At 41.7% G+C, this 27,837-nt stretch overlaps 1 protein-coding gene across 3 annotated transcripts in view; it reads left to right on the top strand.

Moving 5' to 3' along the window:
- Nucleotides 1-24,333, top strand: part of PCNX2 (pecanex 2) — a 150,659-nt gene extending 126,326 nt beyond the window's left edge. For 2 of the 3 annotated variants that reach the window (XM_048299884.1, XM_048299885.1), the window contains 8 exons: nucleotides 953-1,186; nucleotides 3,321-3,424; nucleotides 11,404-11,548; nucleotides 12,543-12,773; nucleotides 13,123-13,397; nucleotides 14,408-14,595; nucleotides 20,213-20,661; nucleotides 22,717-24,333. In XM_048299884.1, coding sequence (XP_048155841.1) covers nucleotides 953-1,186; nucleotides 3,321-3,424; nucleotides 11,404-11,548; nucleotides 12,543-12,773; nucleotides 13,123-13,397; nucleotides 14,408-14,595; nucleotides 20,213-20,661; nucleotides 22,717-22,890 — 1,800 coding nt within the window. In that variant the 3' untranslated portion in view covers nucleotides 22,891-24,333. Of the gene's footprint in view, nucleotides 1-952; nucleotides 1,187-3,320; nucleotides 3,425-11,403; nucleotides 11,549-12,542; nucleotides 12,774-13,122; nucleotides 13,398-14,407; nucleotides 14,596-20,212; nucleotides 20,662-22,716 lie in introns of those variants that run through there. The other variant, XM_048299887.1, reaches the window with a different exon arrangement.
- The last annotated feature ends 3,504 nt before the right edge of the window (nucleotides 24,334-27,837 follow it).

Consider the following 27,837-nt stretch of genomic DNA (forward strand, 5'->3'; position numbering starts at 1 on the left):
GTAAAGTAGAACTATATGATCTTCAGTCATGCATACTTGCTCCTCATTTGCTTTGGAATCCAACTCTAAATTAATATTATAAAACATTATAATGGGACTTTCCTGCTGATGGAAAGCACTGGAACTTCTTAAGTTTCATATTCTTTTGAAAATATGCTCTAAGTTGTGTTTGGATAGATTTTTTTTTTTTAATTACTTTTTTATTTATTATTATTTTAATGTATCCAGACAGAGCAGTTAGAAGGACTTAAACTTAGAAACTCAGGCACAGATACGAAATACGTGTTGCTGCTTTCTAACATTTATGTGTTTGGTAAAAGAGCCCCTGCTGAATGCTGCTCCTCCTTCAGTGCTTTAAAAGCAAACTCAGTTATATCAGTTATGAGCTTTTTAACCTGACATATAAGAAAAAATACATTATTCTTTACTTCTGCATTGACAAATAACAGACTTGTGTCGTACACATCTGTCACATCTCATTTTTTGGGTTAATAAAGAATTAGGAAAGCATCATCCCCAGAAAACAGTAATTCCACTGAGGAGAAAAGAGCCCTATTTTGAGGATGTGACCTTCTACTACTGCTTTTCCAAAACATGCCTAAGCTATTATTGATACCACCTTCTTGGTGATAGACTCTAGACCCCCACTAGTACTGACATGTTTGAAGCTGGAACTCTCTATTCCTATCTTTGTATTGATTTTCCTGTAAGGCAGAAGGATATGAAAAATATTGCTTCTTTTTCTGTTGTCTCCTATCAATACCAATTATTATCATCTTTCTAACTTGAACACTTTTGTGAAGCATTAATGATGCTAAGCAGTAAAATGTAAGAAATATATATACTATTAGAGTTCTTAATGGGGTCCTATTTGGCTTATTCTCTTCTGTGTAAAATATGTCTGCTTTAATCAGAGTTTAGAGTGACTAATGTTTGCACATTTTATCAACAGAGTATAATATACTTTACTGCAAGTTCTCCCAAAATCCTTGACTGGATAAAAGATGAATCCATCCAAAAGATACTGCAGCCTTATGCAAAGTGGCATTATATTGAACGTGACCTTGCAATGTTTAACGTTAACATAGATGAAGATTATGTTCCGTGTCTCCAAGGAATAACACGAGCTAGCTTCTGCAGTGTGTATCTGGACTGGATTCAGTTCTGTGCTAGGAAAAGGGTGGAGGTACGTGTTAATTTTAATTTTTTTTAGTAGTATTAGTTTTAATTCTTGAGATATGAGTGAAATGATGCATGGCTACTCTTTTACTTGCTCAGAATTAGTAGAATAACATTTATTTCATATAAGCTTTTAGATTTAATTTAAAAGGAAAACGTATGTTTTGTGGAATGGAAAAAGCATATTTTGGAAACTGCCAGTATGCTTAAGGAGCATTAGTCTTTGAATACAGAGCCAGTTCTTTACTGTGCACATTTCCAACGATGTTAATTTCATCAGCTCTAGAAAGCATGGATGTATCAAGTGCTCACAGAAGTGCTGCTAGAGCAGGCTCCATTCAGAGAATGTCACCAGAGCATTGCAGTTCCTTCAGTGTTGCCGGTGACTGGTACAATTGCCAGATGTCTGTGATGTCTGTGTATCCTTTTCAGAAATTTGCCTATATTTGGGCAGAGTTGCAGAATGGTAGGGGAGTGCATGGCACACTCACTGCTGGCATAGGTCACCTCTGAGAGCTCGTGACTCAGACGTGAACCACGCCACAAAACCACGTGAAACCTCTCGCAGCTCTAGAAGGTCAAGGGCCGATGTACAGCTGTACATTTGCATGCTCTGAGCCACTAAGATTACTGATGGTCAGCAGCCATTTGTCAGAAATGCTCTACTGTATTTCCATGGAATACTCAAAATAGCCCAGAGGGAGAATACAGTTTCAAACAAGCATATTGCCTCGATCTAATTTTCTGATTATTGCTGATAATGGCAAAAATGGAGAAGTGTCTCTTTCCTGGACACGATGTGCTGTATTTGTGCATTTTTCCACTCAGGATCACAGACTGCACATCCCGTTACTGACCTTAGCTGGTGTAACATCACTGAGTCTTTCTCGGATCATCACCAAATGTTTCTGCTCCACTTTGGTTCCTTCTCATGTCTCTAATGCTGAGTACCATTCCACCAGTTCCCCTGCATATCATTATATTGATAATTGTTTTCATTGAGTTGTCTTCTCAGCCCTTTCCCACCATCTTCTCCTACTGGGAACACTTCACTTCTTTTCTTTCTCATCTCCATGTCTCAGCTCCCAAGTTCTGACACACAAAGAGTTGCACGGTGCAGGGAAAGCCACTGTTAATTGATGCCTTTCCACTTGTTCTCTGGCTTAGATTTTCAAATTCAATAAGAGATTTAGGGATGCCAATGGACTTGAAACATGTAAGTTAGACTTAAAAAGGCAAATTAATGGCTGCACTGGTGCCACACACACACATTTATCTTTTTTTTTACATATTTTACCTTTGTTTTTTAATTCACTGACTATAGAAAGGCAAAGTTCATGTAGGAGATGGGATAAATAAAACCAAGGTCACTGTACACATAACCCAGAAAATCAATATATTTTATAGAAGGAGCTACATTATAATTGGCTTCAGTTTTAGAGTCAAAGAAAGCTCTAAGAAATCACTCATTGCATGAACTGAAATAATAATCCATATCCTCCTGAAGATTAACATGTACGGGGGTTGTTCCAATTTTTTTCCTCCTTGATAGCAAAGTTTTCTTTGTGAAAATTTTGTAAAAAAACCTCTCCTGAGCTAGTAAACATAAATGAAATGTTCTGACTGCTTGTTAAAATGTGCAGTCAGTGTCATCAACAATTTAGATAGGTATTCACTAAAATTGTGTGCCTCCAGACTTCCAAATAGATTGTACTTCTGGAATCTGTGGTAGGGTTTCATAGGAATTGTGTCTCATGAAAGGGTTTTGGTTATCTCCAGTTGCAGTGTCTCTCAACAATAAAGAATCTCCTCCAGTTTAGAATGTCAGATCTGGGAGGAGTGGAAACAAATAAACACCCCACAATAAAAAACCACCACCACTGAAGCTCCCTTCGCTTGGGATCTCACTACCTGAGAATGAAATGTTCTGTTTCTAGCCAGTGGGCAAAATAAGCTTGCATTTTGCAAACATCCTCTGATGGTGATGGTCTTCTTTCTTGTTCTGTTTAATGGGAAAGAACATTTTGGTGTCTAGGTCCAGTCACATGCAAATTTTATAAATGTCACCATTTGTAGTATTGTGGTGCTTTTAAATATGATGTTTGCACTTAGACTAACATGCTAATCTTAAAATTTTGTAGCACCTGGACAGTGATGAGGATTCTCCTCTAGTGACACTTTCCTTTGCCTTGTGTATACTGGGTCGGAGAGCTTTGGGAACTGCATCCCACAATATGGCCATCAGGTAACTTTTAGGAATCCTTTTTCCTCAGGTTAAAACAAAGACCTGTTTGTCTTTTTTCACGTGATGTGGGATCTCAAGAGAAGATTAGATCAAGGTGAAGGTCTCATTCCTCCATAAAATGTTTTCTGTCATTCCTGGTCATCTTTTTCTTTGCGGTTGGCTAAATAACTAATACCCGTCTTTACCTCATAGGGCAAAGCAGAATTTTTTCATGGAAAGAATGGGTACCAATGGTTATTGCTTGTGTTCACTCATGCCTGGCTACTGGAATGCTGTCCTTCCTCTGGCACTCCAGTAGGAGGACAAAATCTCCAGAAGAGGAAGAAACTGCTGTCATCTGAGTTGTAGTTCGCTAAATAATAATAAATGTATAAGGGTTCCCCTCTGTATTCCTCAGACTTGTATTCCTGTTCATTGCACCACTTCATTCTGGCAACTAAGGAAGGGAGAACTTCTCATCTCCTGAGGCTGCAGCTTTGTCTGTTCTCAGTCTACCTTGCTCATTTGTTCATTCATTCTAAACACTTCTTCCTAGGAAGTCTGGTTAATTAAAATATGCTTCATTGAGATTGTTTCTAAATATGCTCTTCATCTTATATTTTCATTAGGGATTCTTCCATTTTCACTGGGAGTTCTGAGTTGTTTGGTTTTTATACAGTATCATTTACACTGTGTTACAGATGAGGCATTTTATTAATGAAATAATCATTATTTTAATGAAGTTTAACTTCCCATGTAATTTTAGGTTTTTATTAGATCTATTTGAACCCTCTGTGTTCACAGGAGTTTAGTAACAATGGAGAAGTTGAACAAATACAGTTTCTAAGTGACCTTGCTGTGTTGGCACAGAACGGTGAGCAAAGATAGCTAGACCTCTATCAACATGCTCCTTAGAGAGGATTTGTCTTACTAACAAGCAAACAAAGACAGCATGTGTGATTTTGAATGCATTTTATTGTAAGATAAAACAGTCCTTTTAAATATTCATTCTAGCTTTGTTATCTGTTGAGACATTTATAACATTTTGTTTTATGTCTTCCATGCAAAATGTTTGTGGCCCACGTAAATTATTTCTTGGTGTGCTGCTGATTTCTGCTTTCTAAAGTGGCTTTTGTCATCTCTTTTCTACCAGTCTTTGCACATTCTCTTCCTGTAGTAGTTTTCTTCTGGGTTGCATTTCTTCTCCCTTCATTTCTATTCACTCAAATTAGTGTGATGTTTGGTAAGTCATTGATATTTTTTTTAATTGTCTTATTTTTTTGATGATCTAAATTTTAGAGTTTGGGGGCATGATGGAAAAGTTTATGTGCATTTAATATATTTGTTTGAGAAAAGATTAAAGTGATTTTTGATCTGGGCCTGCAATAGGTAGGTCACAGCAATATTAGGAATTCATCTAAAAATATCACAAAAGCTTCCTATAACTGTCATCACATTGCATGTACTTTCCACTGGATCTTAAAATCCTCATTACAATGCTTTGGCACTGGTACAGATACAATAACAATGTCACCTATTTGTACTGGCTTACATGGTTAGTAGCTAATGCAAAGGGATAATAATATCAGAGACTTTCCAAAGCTTAACATGGAAAGTATGAATGTTGGGGATAATTATTTGTGTAGTGTTCCGTAAAGATTTTAACAATAATTTCAGGACTCAGCTAAATCTGGCAAATTACCAATGAACTGAATTACTTCCTCTCTTTTGGTAAGTGGACTCTCCATATTTAAAAATACATTTATTGGGGGGGAAAGAAAGGCAAAAACTGGGGTAGTCATCTGAGGTGCACAGCTCTGTCACTTTTTTTTTAATCTGTTCTATATAATCTTCAGTTAAGTCCTGGTTTTCTTTTTATTAAGCAAGTGCTCCAGGGCAGTATCAAATCATTGTATTTTTAAAATGTATTTTGTGACATAAAAGGGACTAAGTGGAAGCTTCTGTTGGTATCTTTTCCAATCCTACTTCACAAAAGCTTTCCCCAGAAAAGTTTCACTGTGGAAAAACTGTCACTTCCCCACCTGGTTAAATTACCTTTAATGCATTTCCACTGTCAGAAAGATTTGGAGAAATAGAAAAGGAATCTGAGTAGCACAGTTGAAGTTATAAATTGCTGCAGCTACAAAGCACGACTTTAGCTTGGTGAAATACGTTTCTTCTTGTCTTTCAGAATGTATGTATCTTGACTGAAAAAACCAATTTAGTAGAAATTATTAACTAAGCAAGGTGGGTACCTGTGGGATATGCCCAGCCACTGCCCTGGAGGGATGTCTGCTGAGATAAAAGATTTTGCAATCGCCCAGCAGGACTCCCTGAAAAGGCAACCACTTTTGAGTCATGGCAAGGAAAGGTAGACCCACAATCCTTTGGGATACCCTATGCAGATCGTTCTGTAACCCATTGGTCTGTCCCAGACCCTCTGTAATCCATTGGTCCCCTTGCTGATCCCCTGTATCCCTATAAAAGAAGACCAGTTCACCTCTGGAGGAGAGAGCTCGTCCCTGGCTTTCCCCTTTGCCGGAGGGAACCCACAATAAAGCTACCTTCGTGCGGAACCAGCCATACGGGCCTCTCGTCTCTCTCTCTGGTCTGGCTTGGCCTGGAGGCTGCCCTGCAGAGCTGAGCTGGAATCACGAGCTGATATCACTAAAGAGCTGACAGCCTCTCCAAGGGCCCCTCTGCCAGCAGCTGAGAGGAAGACACCGGACCCCGGGAAGGCGATTCCTTTTGGGACCATCTCCCCGGACCGGTCACCTCTTCCTGGGTCACAGCCTCGGACCCCATCACCAGCTGTAATAGGTACCCTACCCCCTGACATCAAGACCTTTATCAACAGAAATCCCCCAAATATATTCACTTGAGCATGAAGGGTAGGTCTAGCCCTACTTACAGTGTTTATTGCTTCAGACAGATCTGCACAACTCGTTTAAACACAAATGAGCAGCAAGTCAGTGACACTCCGATAGGAATACAGTTATACAGCATGCCAGGGGAAGGATGTCCAGTATGTGCAATGCTGATGAGGCCAGAAGGAGTTGCTCACAAGAATCATCTTCAGGCACCCCCACCTCTCTGTTTGGCAGAGCACAGCAGCTCTCACCAAGGGCGATTTTGAGTGTTCCTGCTGGTCCTTGCCCCCAGCTCTGAGACTGCTGCAGCTCTGCATTTAGTCAGATGGGGGAGAAGTACTCGAAGTCCTCAGAAGCCAGAGAAACCTCTCCTTGGGTGATGCTTCACAGTCCTTTTCTTTGAAAAGGTGCCAAGATATTTTGGGAACCTTTTGGAGCCTACTGGTGCTGAAGAGGGTCTTTCTTAGTTTTCTCAGGAATGGTCAGAGCAGGCAGTCCCACAGCCAGATGTGTGCATGAGAGGAGGATGTACCACATGTATGAGGTTGGAACTCGGTGATCTTTAAGGTCCCTTCCAACCCAGGCCATTTCATGACTCTGGCTCTTGGGGTCTGGGTCATTTTGTCAGTGGTCAGGGCTCCCAGCACATGCTTTGTCACACTCAAATGCTGGAGTACAAAAACACAGATTTAGATTACTCTGGTAAGCACTGAGAATTTACCTTAAACATCATCTCGGGACTTTCTATTAATTCTCTCTGTGGAGCATCTTGTGTACAACATTGCTTGACCTTTTGGGGTGAGTTTGAGATGTAAGGGCCAGGTAGGCATTGTACTCTTCTCCGCACTGTATGAAGCATTTGAGATGTTCAGTATGAGCAAACCAGCCAAGAATCTGCTGTGCTCTGCAGTTCATGTCTCATTCTCAGAGGTGACTATGCAGGTAGTAGGAAACTTTCTCTGGACTAAGTCTAGTCCTTGCTGTGTCTTGGAGGAGTGACAGTCATCCAACTGCTGTGCAGTAGAGCAAAGGTAATGTTACCATGGGCTGTGCACTACAGAGCTGAGAGTCAAGTTTACATTGTGTATGCAAACTATCAATTTGCACTCATTTACACATGATTTTGTCTAATCTATTAATCAGCAAATGTCACTGTGTAAACCAAGATTTTAAATGCTCTTATATAATGTATGTAAATAATTATTCAGTGTACCTGTTCATGTAAATGTCAGTAGAAACCTAACATTAACACTAGATTACACAATAAATGCATTCATTTAGGAGGCAGAACATTGCAATGCAAATCACTTGCTCTTTTAAACTGTCATTAGGAGGCCTCCTGCACAAAATGCAATTTGAAGAATGACGTGACATTACCATTCATTTATTCAAATGTGAGTGATATGTTTAGCTGTGTATTTGTTAAAATATTGCAGAATAATTCTATTCAGCCACTAAAGCTATTAGTAAATAAATATTTAGTAAAAATTTCAAATTTGGAAAAATACAAAAATCTCTCAATAAAGCATCTCTCATCAGATACTTCCAACACTACCAAGACTGGCTGCTCAGGTTCCCCAAGCTCAGTGTGGACAAAGGGTCATTCCAAGGAATGCCTCTGCCTAGAGGAGCTGCTGCTCACTCTGAAGCCCAGGGAAGCAGCTGGCCCCACTTGCCCCTTCCCTCCTGGTCACCCCATTGCACTGCCCAGCATCTGAGGGAAGACATAGAGAGCACAGGCCATGGCACCACAGTGCTGCTGGTGGTGCTGCACTGCTGGTGTGAGTTCAAGCAGACAGTGCAGCTTGATGTCTGCCAGAACTGAGCAGGGCAGAAAAGTTTGACTCTTGGCTCACAACCACTGTCATCTAAAATATCCAATTAGAAGGGCTACCACTGAAAATATTTCAGGTGAACTATGACATTCCGGTCATTACTAGCTCACAGACACGCACATTCCTTTATTCCTTAAATAAACCTACAGTTAACATTGGAGAAGGTCTGCAGACTGTAGACAGAGGATGGGTTTTGGTGTGCAAAATACATACTGAGATATTCACCAGCTCATTCCTCTGCATCCATAGTGTTTTCAGGCTGGCATTAAATGCTTTTGGTTTCAGCTGCCAGAAGAGTGTAAGGAGTGCAATAGGAGGGAGTATTTGCTTTGGCACAGCTGCCCTGCCTCTGGTGTTTGTGGCACTACTTAATCCCCTGTTCTCTGCACATTCAAGGGGCTGACGGTTCCCACGCACCTACCAGTCTTGTTCTAAAATAGCTTGCAGTTGTGACAGCAGCTTTTCAGGTTATTAGCTCAGAGGGTTAGAAATGTATCCAGGTGTAGTAGTTATGTCTCTTAGAGATTAATGTTGTTTCTTTGACATGTAATTTTACCTTAACTAGTTTTTAAAATATTTTGAACCAGCCTGTAACTACAGCAGATTACTAATTGAGGTATGTTAAAAGTGGGCCAAGAAAGCAGCAACAACCTTGAGTGAGGCCTGAGATCAAAGTGGTTGAGAGTCAGGCCTACGATCAAAGTGGTTGACTTTTACAGCTTCGTAATAATCTCATTAGCGTCTTCAGGAGAGAGCATAACAATGGGAAGAATAACGAGAGCTGTATCTTATATGGATTAAGGAGGCTGCATGTTACAGAAGTAATGGCTTGAGATAGTGTCACATTATAGGCAGAATGTACCCAAAAGTCTCATTACAACTGGCAGGAGAATAAAAGATGCCCATGATTTTGTGAATACAGCAAGCTCCTCCAGACCGCTCTGGTGGAAAATACAATACATAAAATAATTGACTCTCAGCCTCTCACAACTACTGCCACAACTGATTTGCTCCTTGTAGCAATCATGTTTGTTGTTAAAAATCCTCTGAGTTAGAGAAGTTATTATGCAGAGGGATGACAAATGGATGAGCCTCCCCTAAGCCCAGGGAAGAGCTGTATGTGCTTTGCCCCGCTCCCTCTGCTGATGCTTGGCTGCAGTTTGCATGGCTGCCCTAGTCCCGGCCGTGCCTTCAGCACATACTGCTGATCACAGCAGCCTGTTTAGCTGGTGCTGATGCCTGTAGGACACTTTGATGTGAATGCAAACTCTCTGTCTGCTCTGGTGTTCAGATTTGGCTCTGAGAGCCTCCCAAGATGTAAAAACCAGTTCTCTCTCCTGCCTATTCCTCCCTTCATCCTAGCCAACTTTTCAGAGCAAATACAGGCATTGTTATGTGGGGAAAAGCTATACTACAGATCATCACCAGATGCAGAGCTTGAGGTAGCTTTTACAATTTCATCCTGGGAAGAATATTTAGGTACAGGTTTTTTTCCAGGCAAGGATTCAGCTGTGTATGCTGATGTTGTCTGGTGGGTGGACAAGTGAAAGGAGCCTTCCTGAGGTCCAGCCTTTTCAAAGGGGATGATAGGCACATATTTTGCCACACTGGCACTCACCATTCTCCCCCCACCCTCCCAGCTGGCTTATTCTAGGGCTTTCCTAGCTATTAAGCAGGGTTTGAGTATATTATCATTTTCTGAACTGTGGAGATGATGGATTGAAAGTCAGTAGGGACCAGGACCCACACCTTGAAGACACATAGTAACTCCCACTGAAATCAGTGCTTGAATGTTTTGAAGATCTGAGTGTGCTTGTCTCACATAGGCATGTTTTAATACGTAACTTAGTACTAATAAATGCAAATCAGTTAAGAATTCATAAGAGCTTCCCTGTACTGCTTATGTTCCCAGGAGCGACAGCAGCCCTGCCTTTCTGACTGGCTTTGGTCCCACTGATTAGTTGATTTGTATTACACGATGCTTTCATGGAGAAAATCAGTATCCAGCTGTTTTTCTAGTAACAACATATGTATTTCCATTTTAATTTCTAAAACATGCTAACCCACCAAGAGCAAAATTAGAATGCCTTTGAGCTGAAGTTGGCCAGGCATTCTCCCAGTCTCTCTTCTTCCTCTCTCAGAGAAGGGAATATATTGAAAAGATTTTTTTCTTTTTATAAAATAATTAAGAAAGCTCAGTTATGTTGTAAGGATTATGTGTTCTCTAGAGAAAGGCTGGGCAGTAATGAAAACTACTAACATCTTAATACAGCTTCTCCTCAGAGCCTTTACAATCTAAAAGATCAGCTGTTGTAAGAGTGAGTAAAATTTTAGCAGGTAAATGAAACCATGTCCTGTGGGCTTGCAAGAGATGCCTGTTTTTATTGGTGGGTCTGTTTTCCTCTATTTTGAGATCACTTCTTCAGAGCAACATTGGGACAGCAGTCAGCTACAAGCATTATACAAGTGGCAGTGGCATGGGAATCTTGTAATTCAGGGTGCAGATTGGAGCTGAAGGCTCAATGTTCCCCTTCGCAAAGCCCTCACGCAACCATCTTCTAACAACTACCTGATTTTGTAGCTTTTACCTTGTGCTTATATCTCAGGTCCAGGTAAACCATCATGCAAGGTCAGACAGAACTGCCTGCATCTAGTTTCTTATGTTAGAAAAAAGAAACCCAGTGTGTATTTGCTTTAGGGCTCATTGTTTCAGTAGGGAACACCTGTTGTTTGATTCCTGCTCTCACCTGGTTTGCTGAACAGTTCTGAAATTTAGTATTCTCAGTACATCTGCTTTAATGTTCACATTTAGGTTTGAATGTTGTGAGAAAGGTCTTAGATTTCCTGAAAGTATTTTTTTTCTGTTATTTTTTACTTACAAGGAGAAGTGCTAACAGGACTGATCAATAACCTTTCAAATAAGGAAGCAGCTTCTGCTGCTTGCACGGGGAGTGCAGCTGGCACTCTGATCTGGTCTCTTCGGCACAGCTGCAGAGAAGCAGTGCCCTGAGGCACCCTGTGACTCAGTCACCCATCCTGAGGACATCCTTCATTCTGGGTGCCACATTCATTTCATGGCCAGTCATTTACAGAGCACGAAGAAGGAAAACCGCCTACCCCAAGGAATGGTTTTTTGTTCAAAAAACGTGATGTGACCCCTGCTTTATACCCACTGCAGGCACTTGCCCTGCACCAGAGGGCCACTGCACAGGTCAGCATGAGGCTGGTGACCGACAGATCTGGCTTGGAGAAACAAGAATGACTTCTGGGAGTGACTGCTGCCTTTCTCTTACAGCTTGGACTCTTTTCTCTATGGGCTCCATGCACTGTTTAAAGGAGACTTCCGGATAGCAGCAAAAGATGAGTGGGTCTTTGCAGACATGGATCTGTTGCATAAGGTTGTTGCCCCAGCAATCCGAATGTCTCTGAAGCTACACCAGGTAGGGTATTTATTTATGTATTTATTTTTAACATTTACTATTTTATCTGTTTTCCTAGGAAAACACAGGAAACCTTAGCAACTCTCCAAAGGAAAGGATAAAAACAAAAAAGAGGGAAATGGAGTACTTGTCACCTTATTCTAAAAAACATCCTTCACCAAGATGGAAGAGTTTGGCATTTATTTATTTTGCATTCACTTGATTTTCTTTACTGAACTCCCTAGCTGCCCATTTGAAACCATTTTGCAGAGCTTGTCCCTGCATTTTTCATCAAAAGAAAGCAGACAATCTTGTCATATTTTACTTGTGTGGATACTATAAAGGTGGTTTCTAGATTGAAAGGAAATACATTGATTATGCTGATTTCACTGCTAATTTCAGGTCAGGCCCTGTATAGCTTGGAGTTGATTTTGTTCTTGCTCTGGCACGTTATGATTTAGTATCATATGCTTCTATCATGAATGATAATTATAATTGTTCTGGATGTTACTGAACTGCTGTGAATTCATAGCTGATTCTTTGACACAATAATTTCATGAAGTTATCGCTGGCCATGGTGCTGCGGGACTGAAGTTGCAGTATTGTGGTATCTCCTGGTGGATTCCCAGTCTGTGCTATTGTTGTTGGTGGGGTTTTGTGAATAAAAATAAGGATTTCCACAAGAACTGTGGAATGCCCTGGGTGATTTCTCTCTCCAACTTACCCCAAAGTACTGCCTCCCATAGTTTCACACTTCATTTAACAAACAAAGGATAAGCTGGTATTCTCCAAGTGTCTTTGTCCAGTGTAGTCATGAGATCAGAACAGGTTACAGTAAAACCGAAATTGTACCTTTCTATATTACTGTTAAATGAACCTCCCAAAAGACACTCTTTATCAAGTGGCAAGTCACTTGGAGGGAGCCAGCTGGCAAAAGTATTTTGTTTACTGTCAGTAGTTTCTGTGTTTTCACAAATGCACCTGACCTCTTCAATACTTTTTCCTGTACGACCAGGACCAGTTCACGTGCCCGGATGAGTACGAGGACCCAGCAGTTTTGTACGAAGCAATCCAATCCTTTGAAGAAAAGGTTGTGATTTGTCACGAAGGGGACCCAGCCTGGCGCAGCGCTGTCCTCTCCAACCGGGAGGAGCTGCTGACTCTGAGACATGTGGTAGATGAAGGAGCAGATGAATATAAAGTCATCATGCTCCACAAAAGCTACCTGAGCTTCAAGGTGATCAAGGTACATATGCCATCTTTCTAATATTGCAGTAATTTAGGGCTGTGGTAATTAGTACTATTTCTGAGTAATGTGGGCAAAAGGAGAAGTTGATTGTAGTTTTCAAAGTAGGGACTGGAGGCCAAAAGAGCTCTCGTCAGTTGACTGCCATTTTGCCACCCACGTTTGTGTATCTGAAATAACATTCCAGGCTTTACCAGGGAGTAGCTGCAAGAGTTCATAAAAAGCTGTTGGTGCAAAGACGTGAGGTGTTTGCACACTCAGCCACTGCCATTCTACTTAGGTGCTGTAGTTCTGCATCTTGAGTAGCAAACATTTTTGCGTGATCTGCATGTTTTTAACCCACCTGTAGGTGAACAAGGAGTGCGTCAGAGGGCTTTGGGCTGGGCAGCAGCAGGAACTGATTTTCTTACGCAATCGTAACCCGGAGAGAGGAAGCATCCAGAACAATAAACAGGTCTTGCGGAACTTAATTAATTCTTCATGTGATCAGCCACTGGGATATCCAATGTATGTTTCCCCCTTAACCACCTCGTACCTTGGGACACACAGCCAACTGAGGAACATTTGGGGGGGACCTGTCAGTTTGGACAACATTAAAAAGTGGTTCAAATCCAAGTGGTTAAGGTAGGTGTTAAATTTTGGCTATGCTGATAAGAGACCCTGCAGTCTCAGTTTCACTGTATTTTCTGTTAAAAGAGAGTAATTCTGTATTGCTATCTATGAATAAAAAAATTAGTTGCAAATAACTCAGAATATAACAAAATAGTGCTGCAAATAGAACAGAAAGAAAATCCATTAACTCATTCATGACAAAGCTTTCTACATGTTCAACAAGATTCATTCAAATCACACAGCACTATAGACACTTGCCTTATTCCATGGAATTTTACTGTTTATGCCATGTAAATAAGGGTATCTTTTCTATAACTCTGAATATGAGTAAATGTGCTGGTGGGTTTTGGTGAGTTATGCTCTGAAGCTTCGGCAGTTAGATACTCATCCCCAAGTTACTGTTCTTGACCAAAACACATCTAAAAGTGTACTTGCTATTCACCAAAACTGCCTGACTTGCCCTAGCTATGCATGATCAGTACCTGACACTGCATCTCGTATTGCTACATGCACTTTTCACACAGCAGTATCCCCCTTGCCTCATTCCCTGCCCCTGCCCTGTTGCCACTGTAGCTGAGGAGAGGCAGCGCACCATGGAGACACGATGGGAGCCAGCTTGCATGCCAAGACCTATGTTAAAATATCAATATTATATCTGATGGCTTGACATCCTGGTTTCCCACCATGCAGCTCATCCCTCTGAGCTTTCCCCCAGCCTATTCCTCTTTGCTATTTGGTTACCTCATGCAGAAGTTAATGTTGCGAGGCAACTGTAACATTCGATGAAGAGCCCTAAGGTACTGCAGGGTTCCAAAGCCACTAAACAGAGACAAGAAAGATTTGGCTTGTGTAGTATACAATTTTGCTCCAAGTAAGCTTATCACATCATCTTGGCCATCTCATAAAATGTCAGAAGACCTGCAGTGGTGTGAGAGAGAACACTCTTTGAGGGCACCTAGCACTGGTGACACAAATTTTCATGTGCAGCAAGTGGCTGATGCTGTGTGTGTTCCTGCAAACAGAATGCGGAAGGACTGCCACGCAGCAGCTCACCACGAGAGAGGCAATGTTGAAGAGGTGGACAGTGGAGGGCGGTCTTCGTCTGGCAACCATTCCACAGGGAATTCAAGCCAGAGCAGTAGCTCACAGCCCACCAGGGATGGAACCCCTCAGCTGCAAACTTCATCTCAAGAGGTCCACCAGCGGGCAGGTATTTGCACAATTTACTTGGCTTTCTCTGGAGTCTCCTCCTGGGGGGTCACATGGACAGATGCTACTGGGGAGTCCTCAAATCCAGTGGAAAACTAATTTTAGAAAGAGAGTGCACTTCAGCTCTCCGAATGACCAAGAACATGTTAGGAGATGGCTTCCCAGTATTGTTCCAGGTATTTACTGGGAGGGTGTAACACAAAAGTGATTCTCCAAAGGTTCCACTGTCAAAGTCCATTGTGGGTAATTTTTGGCCTAGCAGGCTCCACTAAGAATGCCAGAATGAGAAATGCAGATGGGTGGGAGTGTACATGTGTGATGCAGGGAGCCTGTGTCACAGTGAACCTCTGCTTATTGTTTGCTGGGAACAGCAGAATGAAAGTATGCAAAAATCTTAATTATCTTGGAAGGACCATGACAATTTATTTGAGGAATTGGTTTGGCTGCTCATCAGTGCATGTGGAAAACAAACAAATGGAAAACAGCTTCTTATGTCTATATAGCAGTTACCAAGAGAAAATTAAATGTTGCCAATCATTCGGTCGACTAACAGCTGAGCCCTTCTCAAATTATGGATTCAAAAGTGCTTCAGGCATGTTCTCAGGGTAGAGCTAGTGGCCTTTATGTTGGAAATGCATGTTAAGTAATACGGATAAGGATAAGCAATTGGTCACATCCAGAGGGTAGTGGTCAATGGCTCAGAGTCCTGATGGACATCCGTGATAAGTGGTGTCCCTCAGGGGTCCATACTGGGACCAGTGTTATTTAATACCTTCATTAATGATGTAGACACAGGGATCGAGTGCACCCTCAGCAAATTTGCAGCTGACACACCTGAAGGATGGGATGTCTTCCGGAGGGACCTGGACAAGCTCAAGAAGTGGGGCCATGGGAATCCCATGCAGTTTAACAAGTGCAAGGTGCTGCACCTGGGTCAGGGGAATCCCCGGTATCAACACAGGCTGGGGGATGAACAGATCCAGAGCAGCCCTGCTGAGAAGGTCTTGAGGGAGCTGGTGGATGAGAAGCTGGACATGGTGCAGCCATGTGCACTTGCAGCCCAGAAAGCCAAATGTGTCCTGGGCTGTATCCAAAACAGCATGGCCAGCAGGGGAGAAAGGGGATTCTGCTGCTCTGCTCTGCTCTTGTTTTGGTGAGACCCCACCTGAAGCACTGCATCCAGTTCTGGGGCCCCCAGCAAAGGAAGGACATTGGCTTGTTGGAGCAGGTCCAGAGGAGGGACACCAAGATGATTACATAAGAGGAAAGGCAAAGAGAATTGGGTTTATTCAACCTGGAGAAGAGAAGGTTTTGGGGTGACCTAATTGCAACTTTCCAGTACCTGAAGGGAGTTCACAAGATAGAAAGGGACTTTTTACAAGATCATGGAGTGACAGGACAAGGGGGAATGGCTTCAAACTGAAAGAGGGTTCAGAGGTTTAGATGGCGTATTAGGAAAAAAATCTGTACTGTGAGGGCAGTGAGGCACTGGGACAGGTTGCCCAGAGAAGCTGTGGATGCCCCATTCCTGCAAGTATTCAAGGCCAGGTTGGATGGGGTTTTGAGCAGCCTAATCTAGTAACTGGTGTCCTTGTCCATGGCAGGGGGTTTGGAACTAGACAAGCTCTAAGGTCCCTTCCAATCCAAACCATTCTGTGATTCTAAGTTTGGCAGTGGGTCACTGTGAGATCTATCAGTGTGGGATCAGGACTTGTAATGTAAAGCCAATTAACTCTACATTTCAACAAGTCTGTGGTATTACTGTATAAATTAAAGAAGAGAACTTGAGGGGTTTGACACTTGTTTGTTTCCCATTAGATCATTTTGACCTATCATTAAAGATAATGGGCAGGACTGGAAAAAGTCTTGCCCTGCATATAATTCACATTGCAAGAATAAAATAACTGCTGCTTTTAATTGAGTCTAGTGCTAAAGGAATCCCCACATGCATACACATAACTTGACACAACAGTAATCAGAGTAGCAAACTTAATTGTGATATAATGATCCTGAGCATACCATACAATAAAGTAAATTAATTGTGAATTGTTTAAAGGAACATATTAATTGGGTGCCCAGAAAACCATGATCAAGAGAGAAAGTCACACTTAGATAAGAAAAGCAACCTGGCTTTTGGTAAAATGAAGACATGCACAACAAATGGAAGGAAATGGAAAATAGCAAATGGAAATCTGTATTCACTCCTGAGTTACTGCAGAGAATGAAACAGGAAGTTTTTGGCTAGGGCCATTAGGGATGAAAAGATGACAATGGGCTTATGTCTGTTTATTTTTAAGGAGTATTTAGGAGCAAAAGAAACCCTAGCAGTGGTCTTGATCTGTTACTGTATAGAAAGGTAGAGTTGCCAGTATGCAATATGTAGAAATGAGAAATGTCTGGTTTATATTGGGAAAAAATGCAGATAATCTATTTCTATGATCTGATCATGAAACAGTCCCTTCCATCCTAACAGCTAGCTACAAAGAACATGAAAGAGTGGCTATCAAAGCTATATGCTTAATTGAGCAAAGCCAAATGACTCATCCAAGAAGGTTTTTAAGAGAGCTGGTTAAAAAAAAGATCAGTTCGATCTCAATAAGCATCAGGACATTAGGGCAAGACCAGAGCACTGGAAAAGAACTTACTCTACGCCTGTTAAAAATCAGAATATTCTTGTCCTGCCACACACAGTCCTAGTTCTCTAATCTAAGGACATTTTTAGTTTGGAAGCACTTCAAAGGAGAGCCTAAAAATGATCAAAATTCTGGGAAATACATCTTGTATTGAAAGATAAAGTGCTTTCAAGCAATTGGTATTGTAAGAAATGCCTTGATTGTAGTCTGTAAGTATTTACCTGGGCAATGAAAGGTGACCAAAGACCATTGATCTGAGCAGACTTGGATGTAACAAAGCTAAACAAATTCAGATTTGAAATCAAGAGCACATTTTTAGTATTGAGAGAGTAAATAAATCGTGAAAGAAGAGACTAAGGGTTAAGGTGGATTCTCCATGACTGGACGCATTTTAAAAATCACAGTAGCAATTAATAAAAGCACACAGGAATTAATTCCGGGAAGTTCTGTGGCGTATGCTATATAGGACAGCAGACTAGATAATCATAGCTATGATAATGCTATGTGCAGTATGTGCTTTGTTAAATGCATCCAGTGCATTTAACTTCTTCATATTCCATACTGTGTTTTGCAGCCTGGTATGCCTGAGTCTGCAAAATTGCAAAAGGCAATGAAAGCCCTATATAAAAGTGCGACCAAAATCAGGAGCACTGGAAACGTGTGGGGTTCTCCTCCAAAGTGTCCTTATTTCATGATGCAGTTTATAGACCAGCCTGTGTTTTCAGGGACAGAGTTTTCTATGCATAGATGCGGGTGGTCTCCTGCCCAATGCTCTTGCTCTAACCACTGCATTTGGGATGAATATAGACTACTTTTGGACAGGGGTCAGCTTCACAATTTAAATCACAAACATCTGTTTGGCCATGTTAGCCCCAGCGCAAACTAACACACCACAGCCCCTCTGTTCTTAATTCCAGTCTATTCTTTTTATTTAAGAAAGGTAACATACTGAAATAACCATCAGATGTAGAAACCAAAGCACTTAAGTAGACCCCCAGGGTTTGAAGAACCTGAATCCCTGCAGAGGCCAGACTTGCGCACAGCCACCGACACGGCAGCCAGGCCTGGCACCCATCACAGCACGTGCCCTCCTTACTGATCACTGCTGAAGGACAGAGGACACTGGCAGAGCGATATCAAGGGGCCATGGAATCATAGAATATCCTGAGTTGGAGGGGACCTGCAAGAACCATCAAAGTCTTAACTCCTGGCTCTGCAAGGACCACCCCAAGAATCACGTCCTGTGTCTGAAAGTGTTGTCCAGGCGCTTCCAAGAGCCATGTGCATCTGTCCCATCATTCTCCAGCAGAGATCTTGGGGCTCTTATTACTTAGGAAAATTATTTTTTTTATTGCTTGGACTATAAAAGTAGAGCTAAAGATACATTGTAAATGAGGTGTGAAAGGGTCCAATACTTGCCAAACCAGCTAGGTTTTACTGAGCTCCAGTTAGGTTGTAGCCCTAACCCGTAGCTCTGCTGATCTGACTCTCTGCCAAGTTACCTAACTTCTCTTTGCTTCAGCATTTGAAAAATTGGGATAATGATGCCAGCCTCTGAAAAACAGGTCTGTGGATGTAAAACAGCATGTTTCAGCTGTATAATGTAAATGGCTTGGATATGAAATTCTGCATTGCTGGAACCTGCATGAATTCAGCAGTCATGTTTTTAGAAGATAGTGTGAGATTTATATTCCTTTATGCCAGCAAAAGTTCAGTATTTGGAGGAGTTTGGGTATTGGGGAAAACCAAAGGAAAAAAAAAAAATACGAACAGCTTGGAAATGCCTGCCAGAAAAACTTGTTTCTGTGTTGATGGCTCTCAACAGATTTTCTGGCATTAACTCCCCACCCCACAGCTATAGCTAGGAAACCAAAATGCCAGCTTGTGTTAATGTTTGGAGTTTCCTGGAGAGCAAAAAAAGCCAAGCAAGCACTCTTGTGACTGGGTATTTGCTGTGTAAGCCTGGGTTAGAGCCTGTCTACAGAAACAGTTAACTCTGCTGAGGCATGTGGCACACACCAGCCCAGGGCTGGCCATCTGCAGAATGCCTGGGTACAGGCAGGCCTCTGGTGGGTGCACTGGCCAGGATTTTATGATTTATTTTTCATTCTATGGCTGTTTAAATATACAAGCATAACAAATACAGGAATTGTTTGCTTGATTGACAGAAGGTGTTGATATAAATGTTAAATATGGGGATGTATATGTACAGGAAGGATTTGTCTAGGCATGGCAGAATAGCTCATCTAATCTACTTTCTGTATCCAGTAGTGGCTGCATTGAGGCGCTTCACAGAAAGGGACAAGAGCCTACGTGGGTCTCATTCAGACCTCCAAGAATGTACCCTATCTAAAACCATTCACATCTTTTCAAGTCTGTGATGTACTGTAAATGTCTCTCTTGGAACTCAGAGTTTACTGTTAGTCTTAAAAACTGTCTTGTGGCTTGAATGCTGTATTATTGCACTTGGCTGAATTTTCAAATTCTCTGTCCCCATATGCAGGAATAATCCTTTTAAATGTGCCATTGTTTTAACTTACAGGTTTTGGGTTTATTGTTGCATTTAATTATACCAAGCCATTTAAGGTGGATGTTCAACATTCCATTAGTGTGGTTGTCAAAGGGGAGCAGAATTACAGCAGCACAGTGCTCAATCATTCACTGGGCCGGTTAAACTGCACATGGCAGAACAGCTGTGAGCCTGTGACTAGAGTGCTTTGCTTGGGGTCTCTTCTCATTTCCCTGTCTTTTGACTCAGTGCACAACCTCTAGAGCTATTTTGACCAAAATTCAGAACACCTGTAGTGGAAAACACAGAAAGATTCATAGGTTTAGGAGTTTGTTACTTTTGCTATTCTTGGAATTCTTATGCTAATAAAACCAGTGGTAATATGCCAACAGTAATACGTACACATGGGACACTGTCAATAGCATGGAGATCATCAGAATGCCACTTAATTAAATATATTAATCTTTCTTTTGAAGGCAGGAGAAAACCCAGGAGTCAGTCTGTCCAGGCACACACTGCTTTAAACCAAAGGCCCCCTGCTTCAAGTCTCTCTGGACCAGTTGTAGAAAGCTGCCAGCCTTTCATCCAAACATCTACATCTGCCCATGAAATTGCCCAAAGGCTTTCTAGTAGTCAGCTATCATTCCACAACTCGGCAACATCTGTGTTTTCTCAGTCCCCTGCTGTTCCTGTTGCTGGCCAGCTGACTGTGCAGGACCGAGCTGCAGCAATGCTCAGGTCCAGCCTGGCCTCCTCCACCAGCTCAACTCTGAGCCTGCTGTTCGGCAAGAGAAGTTTTTCAAGTGCTTTGGTGATTTCTGGGCTCTCGGCTGCCGACGGAGGCAACACAAGTGACACGCAGTCATCCAGCAGTATGAACATTGCCATGGGGCCGTCTGCCAGAGCAGCAAGCCAGGCAGCTCGGGTAAGGCTGAAGCTAAAGCAGCAGTACTAAGTGTGAGCTCCTGTACTGCTCACCTGTCTGGTTCTGAACTGTCCTCACCACCACTGGGCTTCTTCCTTCTCAGTGGTCAGAAAGCAGTTTTTTCCAAAACAATGTTGGGATTTCGGTATTTGTTTTGGATTTTGCTGCATCACAGTGAGACTGTTTAATATTTGTGTGTCTGTGAGAGCATTTGTGAATAACTAATGGGGGGGCTGTTGCGCACACACCTGAAATTGCAAACTGGGGCAAAGTTGCTCTTCCTTTCACTCAAACCAGGGACTTGGGTCTCCATTTTCTGCAGCCCAGGTGATGAGTACCATCATAAGCAGACTAAATAGCTCCTTCCTTGCCTGCTTTTGCAGGACTTAAAATTATTTTATCAGAAGGAAAAGGAATGGTTTCCCCTGAATAGTGCACTTGTTCTGTCCCCCTCTCTGATCAGAAATTCAATCCAGGACCTGAAACCTTGTTGACTGAATGTTAGTCAAAGGAATTCTGTACGAAATATTTACCAAAGGAAACCAGCATGCCCTGTGATTAAGCATTTTCTAGCAGCAAAAGAGTACACACAAAAAACTTGCAGCCTTCTTCCCAACAGACTCACAGTTTCATTCCTATCTTCCCTGAAAAATTCAATTCACATTGTAGAGTTACTGTTTTATTGTCTACTTAAGTGTATTTATTTAACTTTGGTTGCCATCCATTGCTGTCCTGAACTTTGAAAATTGACCTCAGCACAAGAAAGCAGGAACATGAGAGGATGGACTAGAGATGAAGGGTGACTGCAATCACACAACATAATTAAGACTTTTTCATTTCACCTATCAAAATAGAAACCAAACTGGTGACAGGGGAAGACTGTGGATGTAAGTCCCAAGCACTTTTCTGTTACTATCCTTCTGAACTATAACTTCTCTGGTTCCCAAAGAATTCTCTAAACCTCAAGCAAGAAAAGCTCCTTAGCCTGTGTGTATTTTGCTCGCAACCCAAAAATACCATGTGTGGTACAGTTCCCTAGAGTTTTGCCATGAAATTCAGCAGGAGTCGACTGAACATTACTCACCTGGGTCCAATCCTGCTTTGTTATTGTAACAAGTATTAATATTTCTACACATACAGCTGAATATATCCAATGACAAGGCACAATTCCAACTCTCAAGAGTTTATGGCCTAATTTGCAAGAAATCAGCCAGTCTGCGATACTGAGTACTAATGGTAGGAGTCACCTCGTCCAATTTTAAGCTATCTAAAATTTGGGCATGATGTCACAGTAGATTGTTGGTGAGGTTTCTGTATTCAGTAGAGAGGCCAGTCCATTTCATCCTTACAGCTATTAGAAGGAAATTTTCCCCTGGGAGACTTGTATCTCTCTGCCAACCACTGGTAGCCTAAATGACACAGCAAGACCACATGGTTAAATTTAGATGAGGTGAATCCTGGTCAAAGGGACCGCTCAGAGTCCAGGTGCCCGTTTGATTGAAAGTGGTAAAGAGGAAGTGTTTCATTTCAACGTTCACACAGCAAACTTCTGGAATGCTTTTATCCTAATGGACTCCTTACAGTGGGGCGGCACTACGCTTAACGTTTTCGGACTGATAATTGCATTCCAGTTTTGATGAAAAGGTTTCTTTGTAAGTTTGATTTAAATTTTGGTGTACAAAGCAAGCTCCAGAGCAACCCAATTTAACAACTTAGAAGTCAGCCCTGCTTGAAGCAGCAGTTTGGACTGGATGACCTCCAGAAGTCCTTTTCAATCCAAATTCTTTTACAGCTCTCTATACATGTACATCTGTTGTACTAAACCTCCAGCTCCTGGTCTGCTTTTCTTTCCAAATTTATGCGTTACACAAAGTGTGACAAGTACCTCTTCAAAACTCCCTTGTGAATAATGCATGTTAAGAATCCCATGGAGTTTCACAGAATGACATTCCTACGTCAATTTTTTAACTTTTTTCACCTGTCACTTCAAAAAATAGCTGAAGTGTTACTTAGAAATTTCCTAAACTAGTTGACTTTTTCTTTCTTACTTTCCAGCAACTTGCTGAGACCTGCGAAGCAACAGATGCTACGGAACCAAGACCACAGCGGGAGCCGGGTGCGGCCCATGCCCTGTTCATGAGTCGGAACCTGGAGTGCAGAAGGGCCAGCCAAGAAGATATGGCCCTGGAAGACACTGCTTCTCAGCAGAGCCTATCTGAGGAGCAGTAAGGAGCATTCCTAGCACAAGGGCCACGCGCTTCTTAGCATTAAATACAGAGTTAGGTCAGGAAGCTGCACATGGGTTTAGGTTCTTTCAAATGTAATAAGCAACCTCCAAATGTTTATTTTTCTAACTTCTACACAAGAATATTACAGGGCGGATGTTCTTCAGCTAATGGCCTTGGCATGGGTAGGGTTGGAAGATATCCTAAAAAACACACAGTGCCACTTCATCTCAGGTTCTTGTAAATCCTAGAACAATGAATACAACCTGTTTAATGTTCCTTCCCCTGGAATGGTTAGAATCACAAAAAAATACAGTAGGAAATACTAATACAACTCAGTGAAAAGCACACAAGACATCTCTTTCCTGCCGTAACTAAACAGCTGATTGCATGCAAACTAATTGAAATTTGGTACAGATCATAATAGCAAAAGGCAACTAAGACCAGAAGCAATGAATACATAAAAGGACAGTAAAGTGTCCTGTAACATTAGAGCTAAATCTGATTTTTTTTTCCAACAGCAAATCTCTTCTTTTTCTTTGACATGTTATGCAGGTGCTAATGCTGAATAGCAACATAGCATCTCAGACTGATATACTGCATGCAGCCATACTGAAATACTGTGTGAACAAGCCACACTACACCGATTAACAAAAGTCAAGCGTAAGAAAAGAAAGTATCCAGTGCATGGAAAGTCTTCAAAGCATACGGTGCACCTTATTTGCAAAGCAGCTTTGCATAAATTAGGTATTATCTTGTGCTCCTGTTTGGTTTACAGCAGTGTTTCTCAAATTCTAAGCAACAGTACCCTTAGGAGTTGCAAAAAGGCCCAGAGGAATCCTCCTCAAGGACAGAAAAGTGCAAACCAGGCAGTAATTATTGTCTGGAAGTGTTTGTGTTAGGAAGGGAACAGCTAAATACCTTTAATTGCTGGACACAGCTCACTGTCCATAAACACTTGTAGCCAGTAATTACAAAGCCTTCTGATTTCCCTCCCCCAGAGAAAACCAAGCTGCTGCCAATAAAGACAGATGATACAAAAAAGGAGGCTGTGCCTTCACAAGGTTTGAGAAACACTGATTTACAGGAATGCATGACTACTTTGAAACCCAAAAGGCTACAACAAATCCTTCCTGTGCTATTGAGTCTAAACAAACACGCGCGTGTTTTTTTTCAATTAAAAAAATTGCAGCTATCAGTGTCTTGCTGTTCCTCTTTACTGTAACTACCATAGATTGTTTTTAAATCTCAACACAATGATGTGCAGCCAGGCTGTCTTGTCCCAATTAACAAGATTTAACAAGAGATGCTGTAGCTAAGTCTCATTACTGTTAGGCAATACTCAGTTGCATTCTGAGCTTCCTACTGTGCCACACTTCAGATCTGAGTAGCAGAACCAAATAAGACCAAGTGAAAATAAAATGAGCCAAGTATGTTTTGTGTGGCAGCAGTCTCTGGGTCTTCTTTTCTATTTGCAATTGTTTTCACTTGCTTTCTGCCTTACAAAGTTAAGAAACCTATTCTTTTTTAGTTCACTGATCATGCAGTGCTTCATTACAAATGAAGGATGGAAGTTATACAGGCAGGCTCCTACTAACAGCCACCTGCCCCATTTCTGCTTTGGGGACTTTTGCCTGGCAATCCACGGGATAAACCATCACTGCTTTGTCTTCCTGCATGAAGGCAGGGCAAACAGGTGGCTCCAGAAAGCACCAAGAACTTTCCCATACTCAGCCTCACTTAGGCCTCCAATTATCACATATTTAAGTTTGAATCCATTTCCATCAAAAATAAGTAATTCTAGTAGTCCCAATCAACCTAAATATTCCATTTATCCAACTCAAGCATACTAAACCAGACTGGGGAATGGCTGCACAAATCCTTTCAGCAGCAACCACTGTATTTGCTTAGCATGGATGAAGGCCCAGCAACAGCACCTTCCCCCAGCACCACATCTTCTGCAAGACTCCACCATCTCCATGGCCTCTAGTACTGCATCCTAAAATAACGCAGCTGCCTCACAGTTCCTGACTTAGTCTAAGTCACCGTCCCCTGGAGCATAACTCCTTGGGGACAGCAGTTGTGCCATGAAGTCCAGCCTCCTGCTGCCCACACAGGGTGGCTGCCAGAAAGGGCAGGTTCTAACACCTTTGTGGAGTCACAGCAAGCAAGCACAGCAAAACAGGAGCCAAGATTCAAAAATCAGTTCTTCTTTTGTAGCCATGTCTTAACACAGTTTTTATTTTGCCTTAAAGTTGCTGTTGTAGCATAGTGGGTTGAAAAAATCCAAGAGTGACTAACAAGTGTAACAGGAAAAAAAAAGAATCAAAATGAGCACAAACTCTCCCATGTTAACATTTCTTTGTATTTTTGGAGATAGTCTGCTGTTATATTAATAAGACTACTGCTACATGCAGCGGTTTTAAATATGAGCCAGTCCTACAGAATAATCTGACATAATGGTTAGAAATGAAACCTGCAGCTAGGTATAAGGTTGTATCCATTCAACACACCTTAGATTTCTCCCATTTTTGTATGAGGTAGAGATACACCCAGTTCTGTCCCTCTGCTTGTGACAGAAGGTGCATTTAGGGCTCTGATGCACACCAAGCTAATACATAGGAACCCAACCTTTACACAAGGCCTAATTTCAACAGTAAGCTGCTCCAAACAGCTCTGCATAACACCAAAAGTCACCTGAGTCAGCACTAGTGCCTTCATACACATGAAGGCTTTGAGTCATACTTTTATCCCTGAAAGACTTCAACAGCTTGATACTTAACCTCACACATGAGGTGCTTCAGAGTTGCAAGACAGAAGTATGCCACTTTTTGGGCAGGTTTTGGCCTTTAAATGAAAAGCAAACACAATTTTCATTGCTCTTATGTCATCTGTGACACTGCTGATGGGTTTCACAATGCCAAATACTGTTAAAACTTGGCCCTGAAGTTTCTCAGGCTTAACAGTTTGCCTACAAGTCCGATCTCTTGCTGCAGCAGTGATGCAGGAAGGATGCTGCCACCACCACCATGTAAATACCTTTTATCAAGAGTTCCATCAGGGTTCTTTGCATCAGGTGCTATGCTCGATTTTTCCAGAGCTGTGGAGGCCACTTACCTCATTCAGCCAGTCCAGAATGTTGTTTCTACAACGTGAAAACAGTGATGTTCCTGTCTTGTTAGCAAGCTGAATGCATCTTTTGAGGAAATCAAGTGGTCAATCCACAAGACCATTTGTACATGCAGTTCTTTCATAGAAAAGTCAGAAGGGATGAAGAGATGGAGGCCTTATCTGCCTCCCTCCAGCTTCACCTCAGATAACATCACCACTGCTGGAAGAAACACTAGGAGTGATTATATCCACACTGTCAGTAAAGCAGAGAGGAACACAAACAATACAGCAGGTTACAGGAGGGAGGATAATATGGTGAAACAAGCACAAACACAGTACTTCAGCCTTTGCACTAAGCATGGGATACTTACCTCCCTCACATTTTGTTTTCCTAAAATTTCCTTTCCCGAATAGGCTCTTGTTTACATCATATAGTAAAAGCCAGTTGCTACATTCCTAATGATGAAACATGGCCTGAAGATCTGGCAAAAGGACTTTGAGTAACTTTTTACTAAAGCCAAGCACAGGCTGCTGAACTGCTCACATCCACCAGGTACACTGGCAAGGCCCAGCCTGACCTTCAGCCCAGCTGTTTCCCACCACAGCAAGCAATTAGGAACCAGTGATGGACATAGTCTGCAAAGTTCATTCCTGTTCATCCAAAAATAAAAGCCAGAAGTGCTGGCTGTTCCCTCCATTTTGTAGTGTCATGCAACTCCTTTGTGAGGAACTGAAGTTCTTCTTGCAAAGTCTCACCTCATTCCCATAGGCAGAAAATCTTGGCATTCACTTCACTGGAGACAAATCTCAATGAAAAGGACTTACCAGCATGAATCTTTTTCCCCGACATGATGACCAGATATTCTAAATATCGATGAATGATATTCTGACACTATTAAGTTCTTAGGACTCTCTGTGATGCCATTCACAGCTTTTTATAAAAACTAAAGAATATTAGAATAAGGCAAGAAATGTCATCTGCATTTGCCTCCAACTGACAGCTCTTCTCTTACTGGAAAATTTAAGTTAAAGATCAGCTGAATTTTGTGCAGCTCATTATAGAAGATTAGAATTACCAGTGAGTTTCTCCAGCATGTGATAATCATCTTCTCATCAATGCATTTTTTAAAAATACCCAATTATTGCTGTATTTAGATTACTCCCTGGATTAGGAGCTGGTATTTAATTACCATGTTTCACTAGTGCTTGTACATCTTTAAATCTGCAACACAGACATATTACTTATAATTAACTTTGCAGTAGGTCCAGTATCAAAGTTTCACCTCTCTCACTCAGTTTTACAAGTCAAAAATTGCCTAATGCATGATAAATAATGCAGGCCCTGTTTATTCCATGCTGTGTGCAATTTTACATTGGAATTACAAGCCTTGTTGCCAAAAATGTCCTTCAAGACAGTAATTGGTACCTCACATTCTCCCCTTTTTTGCACCAATTAAAACCTACAGGTGCACTAATGTTGTCATCTGGAATCTAGCTGGTACATCAGAGGTGCTTTTCAGCAAATGTGTGCTATTAATAAAATCGGCCCATCTGGGGGATTGTGGATGATCTGTTTGCTGTTAGTGCTCTCAAGGCCTTCCAAGTATTTTACTAGTGCAAGACCAGACAATAAATTTTTACCTTTAAAGTAAACACAGGTTGTCATAAAAACTTACATTCAGTTGGAAATACAACTTCCTCACTCACTCGATGTATATTTGAAACAGGCAAATGGTATCTTCAGGACCGTCTGAGATTTAAAGGCCAGACATGACTGTTAAGGTCATCTACATTCTCCTGCTGAACATAGATCACAGAATTTCTGTCTGAGCTAGAAGTG

The sequence above is a fragment of the Corvus hawaiiensis genome, chromosome 3 (genome assembly GCF_020740725.1).
Source record: "Corvus hawaiiensis isolate bCorHaw1 chromosome 3, bCorHaw1.pri.cur, whole genome shotgun sequence".
NCBI classification, from domain to species: domain Eukaryota; kingdom Metazoa; phylum Chordata; class Aves; order Passeriformes; family Corvidae; genus Corvus; species Corvus hawaiiensis.